General features: G+C 40.8%; 1 protein-coding gene across 1 annotated transcript; it reads left to right on the top strand.

Moving 5' to 3' along the window:
- Window positions 1–4,955: 4,955 nt before the first annotated feature.
- On the top strand, window positions 4,956–18,848 carry LOC124885069 (thrombospondin-type laminin G domain and EAR repeat-containing protein-like). Its single transcript, XM_047393264.1, has 13 exons — window positions 4,956–5,704; window positions 6,796–7,019; window positions 7,343–7,689; window positions 9,452–9,542; window positions 9,638–9,791; window positions 9,878–10,009; window positions 10,087–10,157; window positions 10,233–10,388; window positions 10,495–10,702; window positions 11,935–12,167; window positions 17,387–17,565; window positions 17,704–17,805; window positions 18,403–18,848. The coding sequence occupies exons 1-13, from the start codon at window positions 5,620–5,622 to the stop codon at window positions 18,554–18,556; spliced, it is 2,136 nt and encodes a 711-aa protein (XP_047249220.1). The 5' UTR covers window positions 4,956–5,619; the 3' UTR covers window positions 18,557–18,848.
- The last annotated feature ends 321 nt before the right edge of the window (window positions 18,849–19,169 follow it).

Here is a 19,169-nt window from a genome sequence, read left to right as displayed (position 1 = left end):
TTAGAATCGAAGTACATTCATCAGAAAGGCCCAGTTAATGTTCTTATCTACATTTCTGTGAAAATATGTGGTAAAACTTAAAAATGTGATGTTCACAGAGTCCACCCAATCTGAGCTTGTACAGCTATTTAAAGAAGAATTGGCAAAACTAGCCTGTAGAGTTGCACAGCTGCTGCAGAACTGCTGATGGTTCTGCAAAGTAGTTACTTAGAGGATCAATACATATGTACACCACACTTTACAGATTGTAAAAAAAAAAATGGGGAAAACCGGATATCATATTCAATTATGCACACCATGTTGATCTTATAAAATGTTAGTGCTGAAGTTCTTCACTCTTAAACCATTCCATTAGCTCAGAAGGATTTGTCGCAGTCTAAAACACGATAATGCTGCATCTCTGCTTGATAGTGAAAATTAAAGTTATGGAAAAAGGGGCAAGTGCACACACTGCAATATGTTTTGAGGTTTTTCCAACTATCCATTTGGCAGTTGGTCTGGTCTTCAGAGGGTTTTGATTCACAAACAGGTAAAACAATGACCGCTAGGTGGCAGCACTAGAGCATGCTAACAAAGCTTGTCTGGAATAGCTTTAGTTTATTTTAAAACGGCCCTTCCCAAACTTTAGGAACATCCCAAATTAAACCAGACAGTTGCAGCCATGACCACTGCTTTTCACCTGTTATGGACAAATATAATACTGCCATTATGATGATATAAACGTGCCCCTCATAACAATATTGTTCTATGCATTTCTAAATTGAGGACTGACCCCAAATTTTGAAAACTCTTCTTAAAATACCTAATACGGAAACACTAAGTAGTCAAATATAACTTTACATTGCTTGATACTTATTTATTTAAAAAAAAACATCCAAGGCAAAATAAAAACACTAATTAAATCTAAGGATGATACAGTTCTGACAACAAAAAATGGAAAACAAATGTAGGCTGTAGTTAACAGAGCCTGGGAGACTTAAAGGAAAATAATACACCAAGTGATTACCTTTACAATGTTTTAGCACTGTTAAAGTTTGGTTCTTTGTCCCTATAGTCCAGATTTAGAACACCAGATCTCTGATAAACAGACTGGTCTAATTCAGCTCAACAGGAACAGTGATAAGATTGTTGCGGCGATTGATGAGTCCAACCAGGAATAAGGAAACTCGCGTCAGTTTGAGCTGTGTACATGGACTTTTCTGTACCATAGCTGGATTTTACCACACAGCCCTGTTGTGCCTCGCAGGAAGAAAGATTGTTCAATGGATAGAGTTCTTACTTTTTGGTCTGTTATATTAATGTAAATTAGAAAGTGAGATCCAGAATCTTTGTCTTTGCTGTCCAGAGACCATGAAAACAAACTTTAATCAACTTTTAATTCAATTCAAAAATACTTTATTAATCCCAAAGGGAAATTCGATGTTGTTGTAGCTCATATTATGAAGGTTTCCTCAAAGAGTCGTTGTAGATGCTGATGGCTGTGGGCAGGAAGGATCTCCTGTAGCGCTCCGTCTTACAGCAGATCTGAGGAATCGTCTGACCGAAGACACTCTGTTGTTGTAGGACAGTCTCATGAAGAGGATGCTCAGGGTTCTCCATAATGTTCTTCATTTTATGAAGAATCCGTCTTTCCACAACGATCTCCAGAGGTTCAAGAGGAGTCCCCGGAACAGAACCAGCCTTCTTTATCAGCTTGTTGAGTTTTTTTAAGTCCCTGGCTCTGATGCTGCTTCCCCAGCAGATGATGGTAGAAGAGATCACACTTTCCACAACAGACTTATAGAAGATATGCAGCATCTTGCTGCAAACACCAAAGGACCTAAGCTTCCTCAAGAAGTACAGTCTGCTCTGTCCCTTCTTGTAGATGGCTTCACAGTTGCATCTCCACTCTAGTCTGTTGTCCAGGTGAACACCGAGGTATTTATACTCCTCCACCACCTCCACTTCTTCTCCCATGATAGAAATAGTGTTTGACTTATTCCTGTTTCTCTTAAAATCTACAATTAACTCCTTTGTTTTTTTCACATTCAAGATGAGATGATTGTTTCCACACCATGCCACAAAGCGGTCCACCACCTTCCTGTACTCATCTTCTTGTCCATCTCTGATCCACCCCACGACTGCAGAATCATCCCAGTATTTCTGCAGATGACAGGAGTCTGTCTTGTACTGGAAGTCTGAGGTGTACAGAGTGAAAAGGAATGGTGAGAGTACAGTCCCCTGTGGTGCTCCTGTGCTGCTGACTACCTGGTTAGACTCACAACCCTTCAGTCTCACAAACTGTGGTCTGTTTGTCAGGTAGTCTTTGATCCAGGAGATTGTTGAGGCCTCCACCTGAGTCTTCTGAAGTTTCTGACAGCAAATCAGGTTGGATTGCATTAAATGCACTAGAGAAATCAAAGAACATGATCCTCACAGTGCTACTGGCTTTGTCCAGATGACAGTGGGTTTGTTGAAGCAGGTGTATGATAGCATCTTCAACTCCAACTCCACAGCAATAAGCAAACTGAAGGGGGTCCTGATGGTTTACTGTTTGCTTACTCAGGTGGGCCAACAGGAGTCTCTCTAGGACCTTCATGATGTGAGATGTCAGGGCAACAGGTCTATAGTCATTGAGGACTGATGGGTGAGTTTTCTTTGGTACTGGAACAAGACAGGAGGTCTTCCACAACACCGGAACCTTCTTCTGGGCCAGGCTAGGCTGGAGAATCCCACAAAGCTGCTCTGCACAGGCCTTCAGGACTCTAGGGCTGACATGATCTGGACCTGCAGCCTTATTCCAATTCAGTCTCTCCAGTTGTCTCTTCAACCTGACTTCTTGAGACACACAGGTGGAAGGAGGAAGCAAAGGAAGCATCAGCATCTTCTGATATGGTTGAAGGTGAACATGTAGAAGCAGAAGGGTCTAGGGCTGAGGTGGAAGATAAAAAATGTGAGGTGTTACTGGACAGCTGTGGGTCAAAGGAGGGTGGGATGTCTGTTTGGCTGTGAGCAGGAGAGGAGGATGCGAAGCTTGTTTCTGAACTGAACCTATTGAAGAATGTGTTCAGTTCATTGGCTCTGTCCAGACCTCCATCAGTCTGATCATCCTTCTGCTTGAAGCCTGTGATCTTCTTCATCCCTGTCCACACATCTCTGATATTGTTTTGCTGGAGCTTGCTCTCCAGCTTCTTCTTGTACACCTCCTTGCTGTCTCTTATCTTGACTTTAAGTTGCTTCTGTAAACTCCTCAATAATTCTCTGTCTCCCTCTCTGAATGCTCTTTTTTTCTTGTTAAGCAGGTCCTTCAGGTCACTGGTGATCCAAGGTTTGTTATTGGGGAAGCATCTCACGGTTCTGGTGGGGATGATGTTATCCACGCAGAAGTTTATATAGTCGGTTACACACTCATTCATGGCATTGATGTCCTCTCCATGTGGCTGGCACAGTGCGTCCCAGTCTGTAGCCTCAAAGCAACCTTGCAGAGCTTCTTCAGCTTCCTGTGACCATTTTCTCACAGTCTTCTTTATTACAGGTTGTCTCTGAACAAGGGGCTTATATTTCGAGCAGAGAAAAACAAGATTGTGATCTGATTTGCCTAGAGGTCTTGCTGTAGAGATGTATGAGTCCTTGACATTTGCATAAAACAAATCCAATGTTTTGTTTTCTCTGGTAGAGCAGCTGACAAACTGTTGAAACGTTGGAAGTGTAGCAGAGAGTGAAGCATGGTTAAAATCACCAGAAATTGCCACAAAAGCATTGGGGTTTTGTGTAGCTTAGCAACAACTGAGCTGATGGCATCACATGCAGTGTCGGCAACAGCGGAAGGTGGAACGTAAAGTGTTGCCAAAATAACACTGGTGAACTCTCTGGGTAAATAATATGGACGAAAACGTACTGCCAACAGTTCAATATCTGGACTGCAGAGATGACACTTCACAGTTACATGTCCTGGATTACACCATCTGTTGTTCACAAGTACTGCCAGTCCACCTCCTTTACATTTGCCGCTCCTCTTTAAATCTCTGTCTGCTCGTATGGTTAAAAAGCCCGGCAGAGAGACACTGGAGTCGGGGATATGATCCTGCAGCCATGTCTCAGTAAAACACATGATACTGCATGCCCGGTACTCCGGATGGGTCCTTTGTAGGGCTTGGAGTTCATCCAACTTGTTTCCCAACGATCTCACATTGCCCATCATAATCGACGGATGAGATGGTTTGAACTTCCTCCTTCTCTCTCTTCTCTTATCTCCTGCTCTGCATCCACGGCGTCTGCTTTTCAACTCATCAGGGATTTGGGGTTGTAGTTGAAGTATTATTTGAGCTTTTGAGATATTAATCAGCTGCTCCCGGTTGTAAGAAACAACCCCGTTGCCATGGCAATGCATCATAACAAATGTCCAAAAATCGAAAGTATTAAGAAAAATCCTCCTAGCTGCACAGCATCCGACACCGGAGTGGACAGCCGCCCAAAAAAAAATCAACTGTATCCACCACAAGAGGAATAGTTCCCAAAAAAAAGAATTAATCAGAATCAAAAGTAACAGAGCTACTCCAACCTGCTGCCACCTTGAGCGGCGCAATTCTAGAAGGTAAATTTGTTAATTTAAAAAGCCATTGTGTTTTGTTTTTTTTATTTGCTGATCGCTTCTTTAAAAATATTTTCACTTAACAGAATATAACATTAAATATAGCATTCAGACTTCTGATGCCTTCACAGAACAGCTGTATATATAAGGTGCAATTGACTACATATGTGACCTTTGACCTCTTATTTAGGGGTCTGAGAGTAAATGAGTTTGAATACAAACAAATACTTTCCAGTTTTTAGTTATAAAAATAAAAACACGTATAATTTTTGAACTTCACAGTTGTGCACTGCTCTGTGTTTTGGTCTATCACACAAAATCCCAGTAAAATTTATTCACGTTTGCAGTTTTGCAAACGTGAATAAATTTTACTGGGATTTTACTGGAAATGTACCTTGACAAAATGTGAAAAAGGTGAATACTTTTGCAAGGCACTGAATCTTTGTTTCCCAGGTAATGAAATATGCAGAAACCCCAAATGAGACAAAGCTCAGATCATTTGCAGTAAATGCAACATTAGTTCACCAAAGGTACTGTATTATTTCTATTTTGTTCTCTTATAATAAAAAGACTTAACATATTGGCACTTCAACTGACATTTTGCATCCGTTTGCACACAGAAGTTGTGTATGCCTGGAGGAACAGGCTGATCTGTCTTTCAGTGTGCTGTAACCATAACTGTACAAATACACTGAGCCAGCTCACCCTTCAGGCAGTCTGTGTTGAGTGACAGGCCAAGTAGTGATTTGCATGGCTCCGGTGTTTAAAAGAAGCTGCAGGTGCAGGATTCCCCTCACAGAGGGGTGGATTTTGTTCAGCACTCATGAGGACCTTTCATGCTGCTTAAATACATGTGATCAAGTAGCTATTCAGAAAGACTTCAATTTTTAACTGATTCTTTCTTACTGGGATCAAGATAAATGATGCAAGCTTTTCTTTCATGAATCATCATTCAAGCTAAAGTCCAAAGGAAAAGGAACGGACTGAAAATTACCTTGGACATGGAGACATTCTTATTAGCTAGCAACTGAAGCATACCACCTTTCATAATGTCAATGCAGATATTTATACTGCTCCTTCTCTGGGCTTCCAGGGTCACAGAGACAACGACAGGCACATGGAGACAGTGCACAGGTAGGAAACCATTTTATTTATTGTTATCTCTTTGATTCAAAACTTTATGAAATGTCCACCTCATTGCAGTTCAGCACAAGTGATCCAGTTAATGATTACCCACTGGATTATTTATGGCCCCATCTAAAAGCTGGGAAAGCCCTGCAGCTAAAATTCTTTCGGATAATTCCAACTGTCTGCGTCTGCTTACTGGGAGTGCTTGTGTGTGTGTGTGTGTGTGTGTGTGTGTGTATGTGTGTGTGTGTAATAACATCCACAAACAAGTACAGGCATTGCATGGGGTTAGGATTCAGTTATATTTCTATACATATCAGGATATTAGGGTTTACAGGGTAAACATTCAAACAACATCTCATCAATCTGTCAGTATTTCTCCTCTATTAGTCTGCCTTTTGAGTTAAGAATGGTGTTATATTTAATAACAACCCATGTAATTAAATGTATTTATAGGTTACCAGTCATCACGACTTATCTCAATTCAGTGTTCAACCAAATGTTTTGGGGTCTTGCAAAAGTGTTCACATTTTTCTTTTATAATTTTGTCGAATTACAACCACAAACCACAGACATAAGAAAAAATAAATGTTTGATACTTTATTTTATAAAAAAATAAATAAAAATTATCAAAAATCACAAACTGATTTCAGGAGTTTGGTTTAGTCTGAGTATTCTAGATTTTTAAAGAGGAGTTAAGTTGGTCCAGGTACCAAGCAAAAACACTATAGACAGATTTATATAAAAGTCACAAATTCATAATTTGACTCTGGAAAAGATGGGATTTTAAAATAGACAATTTGCAGAATTTCCCTGTTCACATAAATAATGGGAAGATGATTGGAGCTAAATTCAAATGGTCCAGGAGGAAAGAATTGTTATAATAGCGTAAAAGTTGGAGTAAGCGTTGATTTTTTTCATTTAACTAGTTTTACTTTAGACATAAACTTGGAAATCAGAGGATTTGAAACTGTTTCTGAATTTAATTTCTGCAGAATCTCTTCAGATTTATTTAGTAACTTGTATGTTAGTTCCCAGCCCTTTATAGAACAACATTTACAGGCACTGTTGCCGTTTTATTTGTGTGTTGTCCTCAGAGTTGCTTCCTTTGGATCTTCTGTCTTTTGTTCTTGAGAGGGACACCTCCAGAGTTGTCCCAGGGGTCCGTGTGAAGGAGTTGGCTGGGGTGAGGGGGGTCCAGTTTCTCAGCCCGGATACATCTATGAGCTTCCCTGCTTCCCAGTTCCTGGTAAACTGTGACCTTTTTCCCAATGAATTCTCCCTTGTTGTTACAGTAAAAGTAAATCCCATTTCACCCAAGGTAAGCATTAGCCAGTGGCACAATTATAATGATTTTCTGTTACAAAAGCAAAGGTCCTATTGAAAATGTATGTAAAAATACAAACATTCACTACACAGTAGAATTGTGCAGGTAATTAATGGTTAAACACAACTGAAAGAAAAATAGATTGTGTCTCCGTAGTGTAATTTAGAAAAACGACAAAATATCAGTTTTGGTCTAAAATATTGTGACGTAAAACTAAATACACAAATTTAAAGTTTGTAAAAATAGTATTATAAGTGAATGTCCTCTTTTACTATTTACCAAAGCCGTCTTCAGGGTATTTACTCACTTTCTTGCAGAGAGATGAGTATATATTTTCTCTGATGGGACCAAAAAATGTGGAGAGGAGTGCACTGAAAGAGAAGGAAGAAGTACTGGGAACGAAAAATCTGGGGTTTATTTCAGAAGATGAGCAGCAGTTACAGAAGAAGGAAACTAAGAGTGATGCGAAACCTGGAGGGATCATCCTCGGACTGAAATTATCCCAAAATGGCCTGAACTTTGTTTTTAAAAGTAATGGAAAAGCAGCAGAGCACCAGAGCTTTCACAACATCCATCTAAGTCCTAACCAGTGGCACACACTGGTTTTAGTTATCGGCATTCACCACATGAAGCTGACAGTGGACTGCAGCTCACCACTGGAAATGTAAGCTCAGCTTTGTTTGTTCATGCTTTTGCCTTATTTCTGTCTGTCTCCCATCATCGCCCTTTCCTGTTTACCTGTCAAATACTGGATGCCTCACCACAAAAAAATGCTGTCGCTGCTCTAAATGTATGTGCACCCTACAGTCATACCATGGCGTCTTGTGGCAGATGGTTGTGAGAAGAAATTTCCTCTGACCTATAGCAAGGAGCAATCTCTGTAGCTCTAAGAACACAGTTCAAGACTCGTTTTTCAGTCCAAAATGTAAGAAAGTTACTTTAGTTAAAGGAAATTCAGCTTATTTAGGAAGTAAAAAAGACTCACTGAGCCCTGTGAAAGTATTGGACTTTTAAAAAATGTTTTCACATGTCTCAAACTTTACGTTAAACTTAAGGATTTGATTGACCAACACAAAGTTGATCATAATTCTGCAGTCAAAGACAATGGAAACATGATTTTCAAATTTTTTTTTTACAAAAGGAAAAGTGTGGTGAACATTTGTTTTTAGCCCCCTTTAACATGATAACCCTAAATAAAATCCAGTGCAACCACTTAGTTAACATAGTCCATCTGGGAGTAATTTAATCCCAGTATAAATCCACCAGTTCTGTAAAGATCTCAGAGGTTTGCCAGAGGACATTAGTGAACAAACAGCATCACGAAGACCAAAGAACATGGCAGACAGGTCAGGGATGACATTCTGGAGATTAGGTTATAAAACAATATCCCAAGCTTTTAACGCCTCACAGATGTGAGATGTATAGTATGGCACAAGCTCAAAGCTACCAGGGCTTGCTAAACCAAGCTTTTCTAGCTAAACCGAAAAGCTTGGTTAGGAGAGAATTAATCAGAGAAGCCAAGAGGCCCGTGGTAGCTGTGGGGGAGATTCCCAGCTCGTGGAAAGATGGTTAGCTGGTAAGAATAGTGGAGATGTTTAAAGGGCTGTTACTGATGTGGACTGGTTATAAATGATATACCAAGCATTAAGCATTTCATGGAGCACTGTTCAATCTATTATCCAACAAGGATGATGCAATGAGCGTGACACAACAGTGGACCATGCGTGGTAAGGTGCTCCAGTCGGGTGAGACCAAAATTAGATTTTTTGGCCTACATGCCCAACAGTATGTGTGGTGGAAAAATAACACTGCCCATAACACATAACTCCCCAGCACGGTGACACATGATGCTGGGAGCATCATGCTGTGGTGTTGCTTTTCTTCAGAAGGGACAGGGATGGAAGTCCAAACCAAGCAAAGTTGAGCATTTGTAGAAAGATTTGAAAATTGATATCTCCATCCAATCTGACTGAGCTTAAGCCAGTTTGCAAAGAAGAAATTTGTAGCCATTTCCATGTGTTTTGCACTGCCAGCTGTATTTTTGAAGGTTCACAGCTGTCTGGGATATTGGCGACTCCACTTTTGATTTATGAATGGCCAGACGCCGCTTAGAGGTGGCTTGTCTTAGTGAGTTTGTGAAGGAAATGTTTTGTGAAGGAGGCATTGACTCAGGTAGGCTAAATCCAAATGCAATGCCACTTTTCAGTGTTTTACTTGTTAAAACATTTAAAAACCTTATTTCCTTTCCCCCCCACTTTTCATTAATACACTACTGGTGTTGATCTATCACATAAAATACCATTAGGACAGATTAAAGTATGTGCATTGCAATGTGACAATATGTTAAAAAACATCAAGAGTTATGAATACGGTTAGAAGGCTGTGTCCATTATTTATTTAGGATAATTGTCCTTTATTGCAAACAGTGCTCCCCCCAGGGCTTTCCCTTCAGATCTCAACATTCAGGGATCCAGATTCCACATCGGCAGTCGGGGGAGATGGAAAGGCTTGTTTTCAGTAAGTTGAGTTTTAAATTGTGATTTATTTCCAAGGATCTGATAGCATCCAAGCTCTTGTTGATAAATACATCTCATCTGTTACCACATACTCAGGGCCTGATGCGACAACTTGTTCTTGTGCCAAACTCAGACGCCTCCCATCAGGTCTGCCCGTCTTCTGACCCCCAGCTTGCAGCTTTGTCAGTTCCACCTCTGCTCTTAGACCTGCCTGTCAGAAGGCAAAATGACAGACATGCCACTTCCTCTGGTATTTAGTACATTTGGCTTCAAGGAATATAGTAAGAGCATTAGGAAATCACCTCTGATTGCTCTGTTCTAAATGTGATCTTTCAGAAACTGCAGGAACAATGTCGGTGGGATTGGAGAGGCCATGTTCTGAGCAGCTGCAACACCAGCTATGGTTTAATCCTCTCAAAAAGGGCCTCTACGTCTGTGACGGATCGGCGTGGATCACTGTGTGGGAGGGTAAGCATCCAACTGTTAAGAGCAAGCAAGTGTCTCTCCTTATTATAAGTGATAAAATGACTTTTTCCTAAACACAGACCATAAAAGACTGGACTATGTTTCGGAACATCAGGTCCTTATCACCAGCTCAGAGACACATGATGTAGAGGTATTTCTCCACCTGTTTTCTCCCCCAACACTGCTTTGTTGTTTTGTTTAGAACTCATTTTCATCTGATTTTCAGGTGTTTCAGATACAAGACGTGGGTCTCATGGCTGCTATGGCTCACAGAGCCTCTGGTTCAGCTGTGTATCTTTGGACCCACTTGGGTTTCCAGCTCTACCAGAACATCAGCACTCATGGAGCTCTGGCTTGGAAACATTTTCAAATAGGAAAGAAGGTATTAGACAATGGAAATCACATCTTTTTTTTTTTTTATAACAATTTCCTCAGTTCAAAACCTGAAATAGAACCCTCATTACCTCTGTTTTGTTGTTTTTGCCTAGGCATATCTTGTAGTATCTAATTCTGGGACTGGAACAAACAAGTCTTTAGACAAAGACCCTGAAACTGACTTTTCTGTAATTTATAAATGGAGCAAAAGAAGAAAACGATTTGTGAGGTTCCAGACTCTGCAGACCTACTGCGCTCGAGACTGGGAGGCTTTTAACATTAACGAACAGACTTATCTTGCTGTGGCCAATCACAGAATGGGTAAAATATTACAGCACCATTAAAAAAAGTATTTTTCATGTTTTTACTATTTTTTTACTCTTAAATGTTTCGGATCATTAAACACATTTTAATATCAGATAGATAACCCGAGTAAATGCAAAAAGCAGATTTCAATATAATTACCCCCTTGTTAAATTGTGGATTAACTGTGATTAACCATCTTTTTACTGACTGACTTGCAGAATCAATAAATAATTTAAACAAAATCTATCTGACATTAAAAAGGCCAAAAGTTCTCAAAAAGCAACACATAATCAAAGGAAATTCAAACACAGATTAGAAAAGGTTACAAAGCCATTTTAAGGCTTTGAGAATCCAGTGAACCACCATTGGAACCCATCAAAACATGAAACAGTGGTGAACCTTCCCAGGAGTGGCTGTTCACGAAAATTACCCCAAGTGCATAGTGGCGACTTTTCCAGTGGGTCAAAAAAAATGAATCCAGAACATCTTAAAGCTGTGCAGGCCTCAGTTAAGGTTCTACTGACCTAAAAAAAACGCCCTTCTTACATCCTCAAACTTTTCTGAAAATATTTTGTGAGCAGAAAAGGGGTGTGTCTCGTTATGTGTGCCATAAAACCCAGAAAGCATTTCAGATGAAGAGCATCATGTTCAAGCATGGTGGTGATAGCTGGTTGGGCTGGGTTTGCTTTGCTGCAATAGGATCTTAAAAACTCGCCGTATGATTTCTGCTAGCAGAAAACCCTAAAAGAGAATGTCTGGCTAACACGGCATGACCTTAAATTGACTGGCCACAGTTCCTCCATAAAGGCTGAGTGCCAGTTGTCACAAAGCTTGATAGGAGTTGCTACAACTAAGGCTGGCAACATCAGTTGGTTTGAATAGCTTTTTTCCCTTAATGAATTAAATAAGCATTTTTTATTGTTTTTTTTTGTCACTAATGGCCTTTACCATTCTTATTAATCTGAAAGTGAGCTGATATGAAACGGGCAGAGCATGGGGGAAGACATGCAGCAAAGGTCAACGGGCTGGGACTCGAACCCGTAACAGGCTGCGTCGAGGACTGAGGCCTCTATATATCAGTTGCGCGCTCTACAAGTTATCTTTATCTGATATTAAATTTAGTTTATAAATTTTGCATATACTACATCATGGCACTGTATTTCAGGATCCTCCTTTTTGCCTTGCAGTTTTTTGGATTAAATTGTTTGATTAAAATAAAATTTTTCTCTTACTGTTATTCCTTTAAGGAAACAGTAATCACACCATAAACAGTGTGATCTACAAGTGGAACAGATCAACAAAGTCTTTTGAGGTCCACCAGACACTGATCACTTCGGGGGCCTATGACTGGGAGTTCTTCAAAGTTGGACCGTACCATTTCCTGGTGGTTGCAAATGCTTTTGACGGTGTGACCACCTCTGTTGACTCTGTCATCTACATTTGGATCGATGGAAGATTTCAAGTGTTCCAGACAATTAAGGTGTGTGTTAAGAACATTTACGTCAAAATGGGGCAAAATGTTGCAGAAAGTGGCTCATATTTGATTACAGTACCCATCTAACCACTGTGAAAAGTTATCACTTGAAGGTAGCATTTTTATGGGGGTAGATTTCAGTTGATGAGATCTGTATCTGGGATAGTAATAAAAAGATCTTGTCAGAACAGAATTAATAAAATGATAAAAGGATAAGAGATGGGAAGGAAGGATGGAAAATGATCAAGATAGAGGCAAACATAGATGATATAGTTTGGCATGATTTGCCTGAGTGATGGAAGTGCTTTGTAACTGATATGAACAATTTTATCTGAGTCTGGCCACAAATGATGTGAGAGTGTTGACACACTGATTGCCCTGCGAGAAAACACAGAGAGATGTGTAATTAAGGGAAACTCCAGAGGCGGGGGTGGAGATTTGTGAGAACCCCTTGGGGCTGGTAGCAATAAATTATCCGAAATCATCAGAGAAACACGAGAATCTGGATCTCTGATATATGTTGGCTTCACAAACAGTGAAGCTTCATGACGTAATATGTTGGCTCATGCGTGAGAAGAACGTTAATACATTTTGCTGTTTTGCTCACTTTCAGTCCATGTACTTGTACCAGTATCTGACCATAGTCAGAGAAACGTTTTCTTGTGGGTCCCACCATTAATTATGACTTATAAATAGGAAAGACAAAACCAATAAACCAATATTCAAAACATAAAGAAGTTTTGCCTCTCCAAATAACATGCAGATTTTATATTAAACAGCGGCTCTTAAACTTTTAGGAACAAGCAGTGTCACTTGTGGCATGACTGAAGGCCCTCCAATGCCCCCCATTTTTTATTTTCACAAATTGAGTTAAGGTTTCACTAATAGCAAACTTATTTTTAAAGAATCTTTATAGAGTGTAGAAGTCTAAAAGATGAAGTCTTAAAAAACATTGAAACAGCCTTTTACTTTCTTAAATCTCAAATCAGATCTCAATTGCAGGGACATTAGCGAGGCATTAGTTTGCCCATGTTTTTCACTGTGGACAACACTTGACATTCAATAGAAATCTATTTTTTATTCTTTTTGAATGGCTGTGCTGACCCCGTACACATTGATGCCCTGGGTGACAAGCCAGGTTGCCAATATGTCAAACACCACTACTTGGAACAAGTACTACCTCAGTAAATAATACAATTTTCAAGAGCCCCCACACAGGCCGGCAATATAAAACAGTGATCACAAAAACAAAACTTGGAAGGTTTGTAAAACAAATAGCAATGGTCTGTAGGTGTTTTGTTAATTTGATATTCTCATCAACCAGCCAAAATAGGAAAAACAAATAACAAACAGTGTTGTTATTTGATTGTTTTGTGGTCAAAAATGAATGAGCTGATTTAAGTTTGGTTTAATTAATTTTTCATATTGAAAATAATAAAAATATAAGATCAATGGCTCAAAGAAACCAAAAGCTGACCTATTTTTTTTATATTTTTACGTCACAAACGCTACAATTGAACTTGTTAGCAAAGTAAATCCTTCACATGATGATGTCCCTGCCTATAAAGGCTAAGTGGAGGGTTTCTTTTACATCAGGTTCACAATCTGATTTTAAAAATATTTTTGTATAGGTATCCTCATCCAAATTAATAAAAAATGAAAATGTGTTTATTTTGTAAGCTGTTGGTCATCTGTATTTGTTTTTTGATGAAAATAAGTGGGGCATTACCTTTGAGGTGTAAAGAAGAAACAGCACCTCCTACAGTCATTGTATATGAATTGTTACAGATTTGGTTGCTTGTCGTGGAATATTTTTTTTTCATTTCTCTTTGTTAATTATTTTGTTTTTATTATTTCAAGAATACAAAGATAATTAAACCAAATTTAAAATTCTACACTCGTCCGTTTCCGATCACGACAAAGAAAAACGTTTGCATTTTATTTTTTTATTTTGTATTTTTAATAGAAACTTAAATAACTGCTTGTGTTTTATTTTTCATTTGTGGTTTCTGATGACAATGTCAAATTACCAAAACATGCATGGATCAATTTGCACGGACCCATTTGTGTCCATCTCTTAAACCACTGTACATCAGTTTTTGTTTTTTTTGTAGTTATAATTTTGGCCAAAATCCCAAAATAAACAAAGCTCTAGTGTATTGTAAGTTAAGTTAACTTAATATTATTTTCTGAAGACTTTATATTACACTGTTTTCATTGATTTTGGTTTCGAACCATTTTGTCAACCCAAACTCCTCCCAGTATAAACTGAAGCAGACATTTTTCTTTTAAACTGGTGTTTACAACTTAAATATCTGTTTGCATGTTTACACCTATTCACATACATACACATAATTGTGTGTGCTGGGGGTCTTCAACGCCCACGTGGGAATCGACAGTGACACCTGGAGAGGCGTGATCGGGAGGAATGGCCTTCCCGATCTGAATCCGAGCGGCGTTTTGTTATTGGACTTCTGTGCTAGTCACGGATTGTCCATAATGAACACCATGTTCAAATATAAGGGTGTCCATCAGTGCACTAGGCACCAGGATACCCTAGGCAGGAGGTCAATGATCGACTTTGTTGTCGTATCATCAGACCTTCGGCCGCATGTTTTGGACACTCGGGTGAAGAGAGGGGCTGAGCTGTCCACTGATCACCACCTGATGGTGAGTTGGATCCGCTGGGGGAGGAGACAGCCGAACAGACTTGGCAGGCCCAAGCGCATAGTGAGGGTCTGCTGGGAACATCTGGCGGACCCTTTGGCCAGGGATGTATTCATCTCTCACCTCCGGAAGAGCTTTGACCAGATTCCGAGGGATGTTGGAGACATAGAGTCCAAGTGGACCATGTTCTCCGCATCTATTGTTGATGCTGCCGCCTGTAGCTGCGGCCGTAAGGTCTGCGGTGCCTGTTGCGGCGACAATCCCCGAACCCGGTGGTGGACACCGGCAGTAAGGAACGCTGTCAAGCTGAAGAAGGAGTCCTATTGGCTGTGGTTGGCTTGTGGGACTCCTGAGGCGGCTGACGGGTACCGTGGGGCCAAGCGTGCCACGGCCCGGGCGGTGGCAGAGGCAAAAACTCGGACCTGGGAGGAGTTCGGTGAGGCCATGGAGAAGGACTACCGGTTGGCCCCGAAGTGATTCTGGCAAACCGTCCGGCGCCTCAGGAGGGGGAAGCAGTGCTTCGCCAACACTGTTTACAGTGGGGGTGGGGAGCTGCTGACCTCGACTGGGGACATTATCGGGCAGTGGAAGGAGTACTTCGATTATCTCCTCAATCCTGCCATCACGCATTCCCTGGTAGAAACAGAGGCTGTGGACTCGGGGTTTGACTCTTTCATTACCCAGGCTGAAGTCACCGAGGTGGTTAAAAAGCTCCGCGGTGGCAGGGCTTCGGGGTTGGATGAGATCCGCCCTGAGTACCTCAAGTCTTTGGATGTTGTGGGGCTGTCATGGTTGACACACCTCTTCAACATTGCGTGGCGGACGGGGACAGTGCCTCTGGATTGGCAGACTGGGGTGGTGGTCCCCCTACATAAGAAGGGTGACCGGAGGGTGTGTTCCAACTACAGGGGGATCACACTCCTCAGCCTCCCTGGTAAGGCCTATGCCAGGGTATTGGAGAGGAGAGTCCGGCCGATAGTCGAACCCCGGCTTCAGGAGGAGCAGTGTGGTTTTCGTCCCAGCCGTGGGACACTGGACCAGCTCTATACCCTCTACAGGGTACTCGAGGGTTCATGGGAGTTTGCCCAACCAGTCCACATGTGTTTTGTGGACCTGGAGAAAGCATTCGACTGTGTCCCTCGTGATGCCCTGTGGGGGGTGCTCCAGGAGTATGGAATCGGGGGCCCTTTACAAGGGGCCATCCAGTCTCTGTACAAGTGGGGCAGGAGTTTGGTCCGCATTGCCGGCACTAAGTCGGACCTGTTCCCGGTGCATGTTGGACTCCGGCAGGGCTGCCCTTTGTCACCGGTCCTGTTCATAACTTTCATGGACAGGATTTCTAGGCGCAGCCAAGGGCCGGAGGGGGTCTGGTTTGGGGACCAGAGGATTTCGTCTCTTCTTTTTGCAGATGACGTGGTCCTGCTCGCCCCCTTTAGCCAAGACCTACAGCATGCACTGGGGCAGTTCGCAGCCGAGTGTGAAGCGGCTGGGATGAAGATCAGCTCCTCCAAGTCAGAGGCCATGGTTCTCGAACAGAAAAAGGTGGCTTGTCCTCTTCAGGTTGGAGGGGAGTTCCTGCCTCAAGTGGAGGAGTTTAAGTATCTCGGGGTCTTGTTCACGAGTGAGGGAAGAATGGAGCGTGAGATCGACAGACGGATCGGTGCGGCTGCCACAGTAATGGGGTCACTGTGCCGGTCCGTTGTGGTGAAGAGAGAGCTGAGCCGAAAAGCGAAGCTCTCGATTTACTGGTCGGTCCACGTTCCTACCCTCACCTATGGCCATGAACTTTGGGTCATGACCGAAAGAACGAGATCCCGGATACAAGAAGCCCAGGGGACAGCCCAGGACTCGCTGGAGGGACTATGTCTCTCGGCTGGCCTGGGAATGCCTTGGGCTCCCCCCGGAGGAGATGGAGGAGGTGTCTGGAGAGAGGGACGTCTGGGCGTCTCTGCTGAGTCTGCTGCCCCCGCGACCCGGTCCCGGATAAAGCGGAAGACGACGAGTATGAGTACTTATTCATACCCTTTCCAGCTTTAATTTAACCAACATGTTTCATCTTACTGGAAGTCATATTAACGTTATTAATTAACGAGTAGCCCAGCCAGAGTCCCAGCCTTAATCTGAGAATCTGTGAAGGGAGCTAAAGATTAGGGATTATGGAGAGGAGGCCTTCCAACCACAAAGACTTGGAACTCATCAACAAAGATAAATCGTCAAAATACCAGCAGAAACATGCAAAAAGCTGGAAGGCAATTATAAGAAGCGTTTGGTGGATAGAATACCAATGGAGATTTTTCCACTGATTGTTGAAAAGGGCATATTATTCGACATAATATTTTTTAAAATCAAATGTAAATATAAACAACTATATTTATTCCATTACTTTTTTGTAGTTTAGTTATCTTTTGAGAGATGCATATCTCCTTTCCTATCAGAAACAAATCTTGTTGAATGATAATAATTTTAAATTTAAATCTGCCAGGGGTATGAATAATTTTGGGCTTAACCGTGTCCCATAAGAAATATTTGACTGACCCACTGACTTTCTGCAACCATAGACATTCTGCGCCACAGACTGGGAAATGTTCCAGATTGGCAGCAGAGTATTCCTGGCTGTGGCCAATGGATACAGACTCCAGGGTAATGGATCAAGTCAGTATACCATCAACTCAACTATCTATGAGCTGGACATGAGCGCACAGCTGTTTGTTCGCTTCCAGGATATTGTTACCTACAGGTATCAATGTGGATTTAGCAGAGGAGATATATCAGATGCATGTACAAACATGGACTTTGAGATAATCGTTGTGGTTAAAGATGTTTGCAGTCATTTCACACTATCGTCATCTCATCTAAACATTTTCTTCCTTTCCAGTGCTGTGGATTGGGAGTTCTTCAGCCTCAGGGAAGAATATTTCTTGGTTGTTGCAAACTCCTATAACGGAGAATCCTACTCTCTCAACAGCATTCTTTACAGGTATACAGCATGTCAACAAGTCCACACCCTGTGTGACGTCTTTCGTCAATCCTTATTGCCACGGGCATTGTCATAAAACCTTCTTAGAAACAAATGCTTATACATTTAGTATACACCTTTTTAAAATACTAGCATTTTTGACCTGTACAATATCTTGCTAAATAGTTTATAACCCTTGATCTTATTCCACATTTTGTTAAACCACAAACTTCAGAGTACTTGATTGGGATTTTATGTGCTAGACCAACTCAACTTAGCACATACTTATGAAGAGGAAGGAAAATAATAACAGCTCTTAAATTACTTTTACAAATAAAAATGGGTTTTATTTAGCAGCATCAAAATAAATGGGGCTGAGTACAAATGCAGTCCACACTTGAAGGATTTTTATCTGTAGAAAATTTTGAAAACCAAGTTTCATTTTCCATCCACCTCACAATTATGCACTACTCTGGGTTGGCCTATTTATTACATATAATCCAAACAAAGTACACTGAAGGTTGTAGTTATAACCCGACAAGACGTAAAAAGGTTTAGGCCAGTGCGAATATGCAAATATCCCATTTATTTGATCTCTTTTTATGCATCTGTTCATAGGTGGCAGGGATATGAAGGATTTGTTCCTGTTCATTGGCTCCCAACGATTGGTTGCAGTGACTGGGAGTTTTTCACCTCTAAAGGAAAATCATATCTGATCTACTCCAGTGCCAAAGCACCTCTTTCCAAAGTTTTCAAGCTCAAAACCTACTAGAAGAAAGAGCGTGCACATGGCTTTTATGTTTTCAATTTGTGTGTGATACATTAAGTTCCTGTGAATATTTTTATTTCTTTGTATACCTAAAGTGTTAGGACATAATTTAACTGTAAAATAATGTTTAATAAAATTTATGAAAGAAAACTTTACCTATGCTTTAGCCAGTATAATTTCATGCAGTACCTCTACTACTAGCAACTGCATGCTATCCTCTTTTAACACAGTCATGATGTGGATTTTGTTTGTGTGAATATCCTGAGAGAAATAAATACAACTCCAGACCCCAAAATATTATAAAATTTCTGTAAACCAGTTAATATTCTTTGTCATTTGCTGTTATATTTTTATTTAACATTTTTGTTTAACAATTCAAATGTGTTCGCTAATGGAGTGCCTATATGGCAGACAAATATATTGAAAAATATAGACCATAAATACAATATTGTGCGTGATAGTGTGTTAAATAACATAAATAGTGTTTAAATGAAGAAATATACGTTTGAAAGTTTTGTGGCATATCTAAAATATATTAACAACAGGAAATTCTACATGTATTTATTGCCTGTATGTGGCAATGTGTTTAGTCTACATATTTAATATTAGTAATATA

The sequence above is a fragment of the Girardinichthys multiradiatus genome, chromosome 19, assembly GCF_021462225.1.
Source record: "Girardinichthys multiradiatus isolate DD_20200921_A chromosome 19, DD_fGirMul_XY1, whole genome shotgun sequence".
Classification (NCBI taxonomy): domain Eukaryota; kingdom Metazoa; phylum Chordata; class Actinopteri; order Cyprinodontiformes; family Goodeidae; genus Girardinichthys; species Girardinichthys multiradiatus.
Note: the sequence above shows the minus strand (reverse complement) of the source record. Positions and strands in the feature narration are given on the sequence as shown.

Coding starts and splice junctions, on each gene's coding strand:
- LOC124885069 (XM_047393264.1), top strand. CDS start 5,620: ATGTCAATGCAGATATTTATACTGCTCCTTCTCTGGGCTTCCAGGGTC. Junction 10,158..10,232: donor CAGAGACACATGATGTAGAG/GTATTTCTCCAC, acceptor TCTGATTTTCAG/GTGTTTCAGATACAAGACGT. Junction 17,566..17,703: donor CAGGATATTGTTACCTACAG/GTATCAATGTGG, acceptor CTTCCTTTCCAG/TGCTGTGGATTGGGAGTTCT.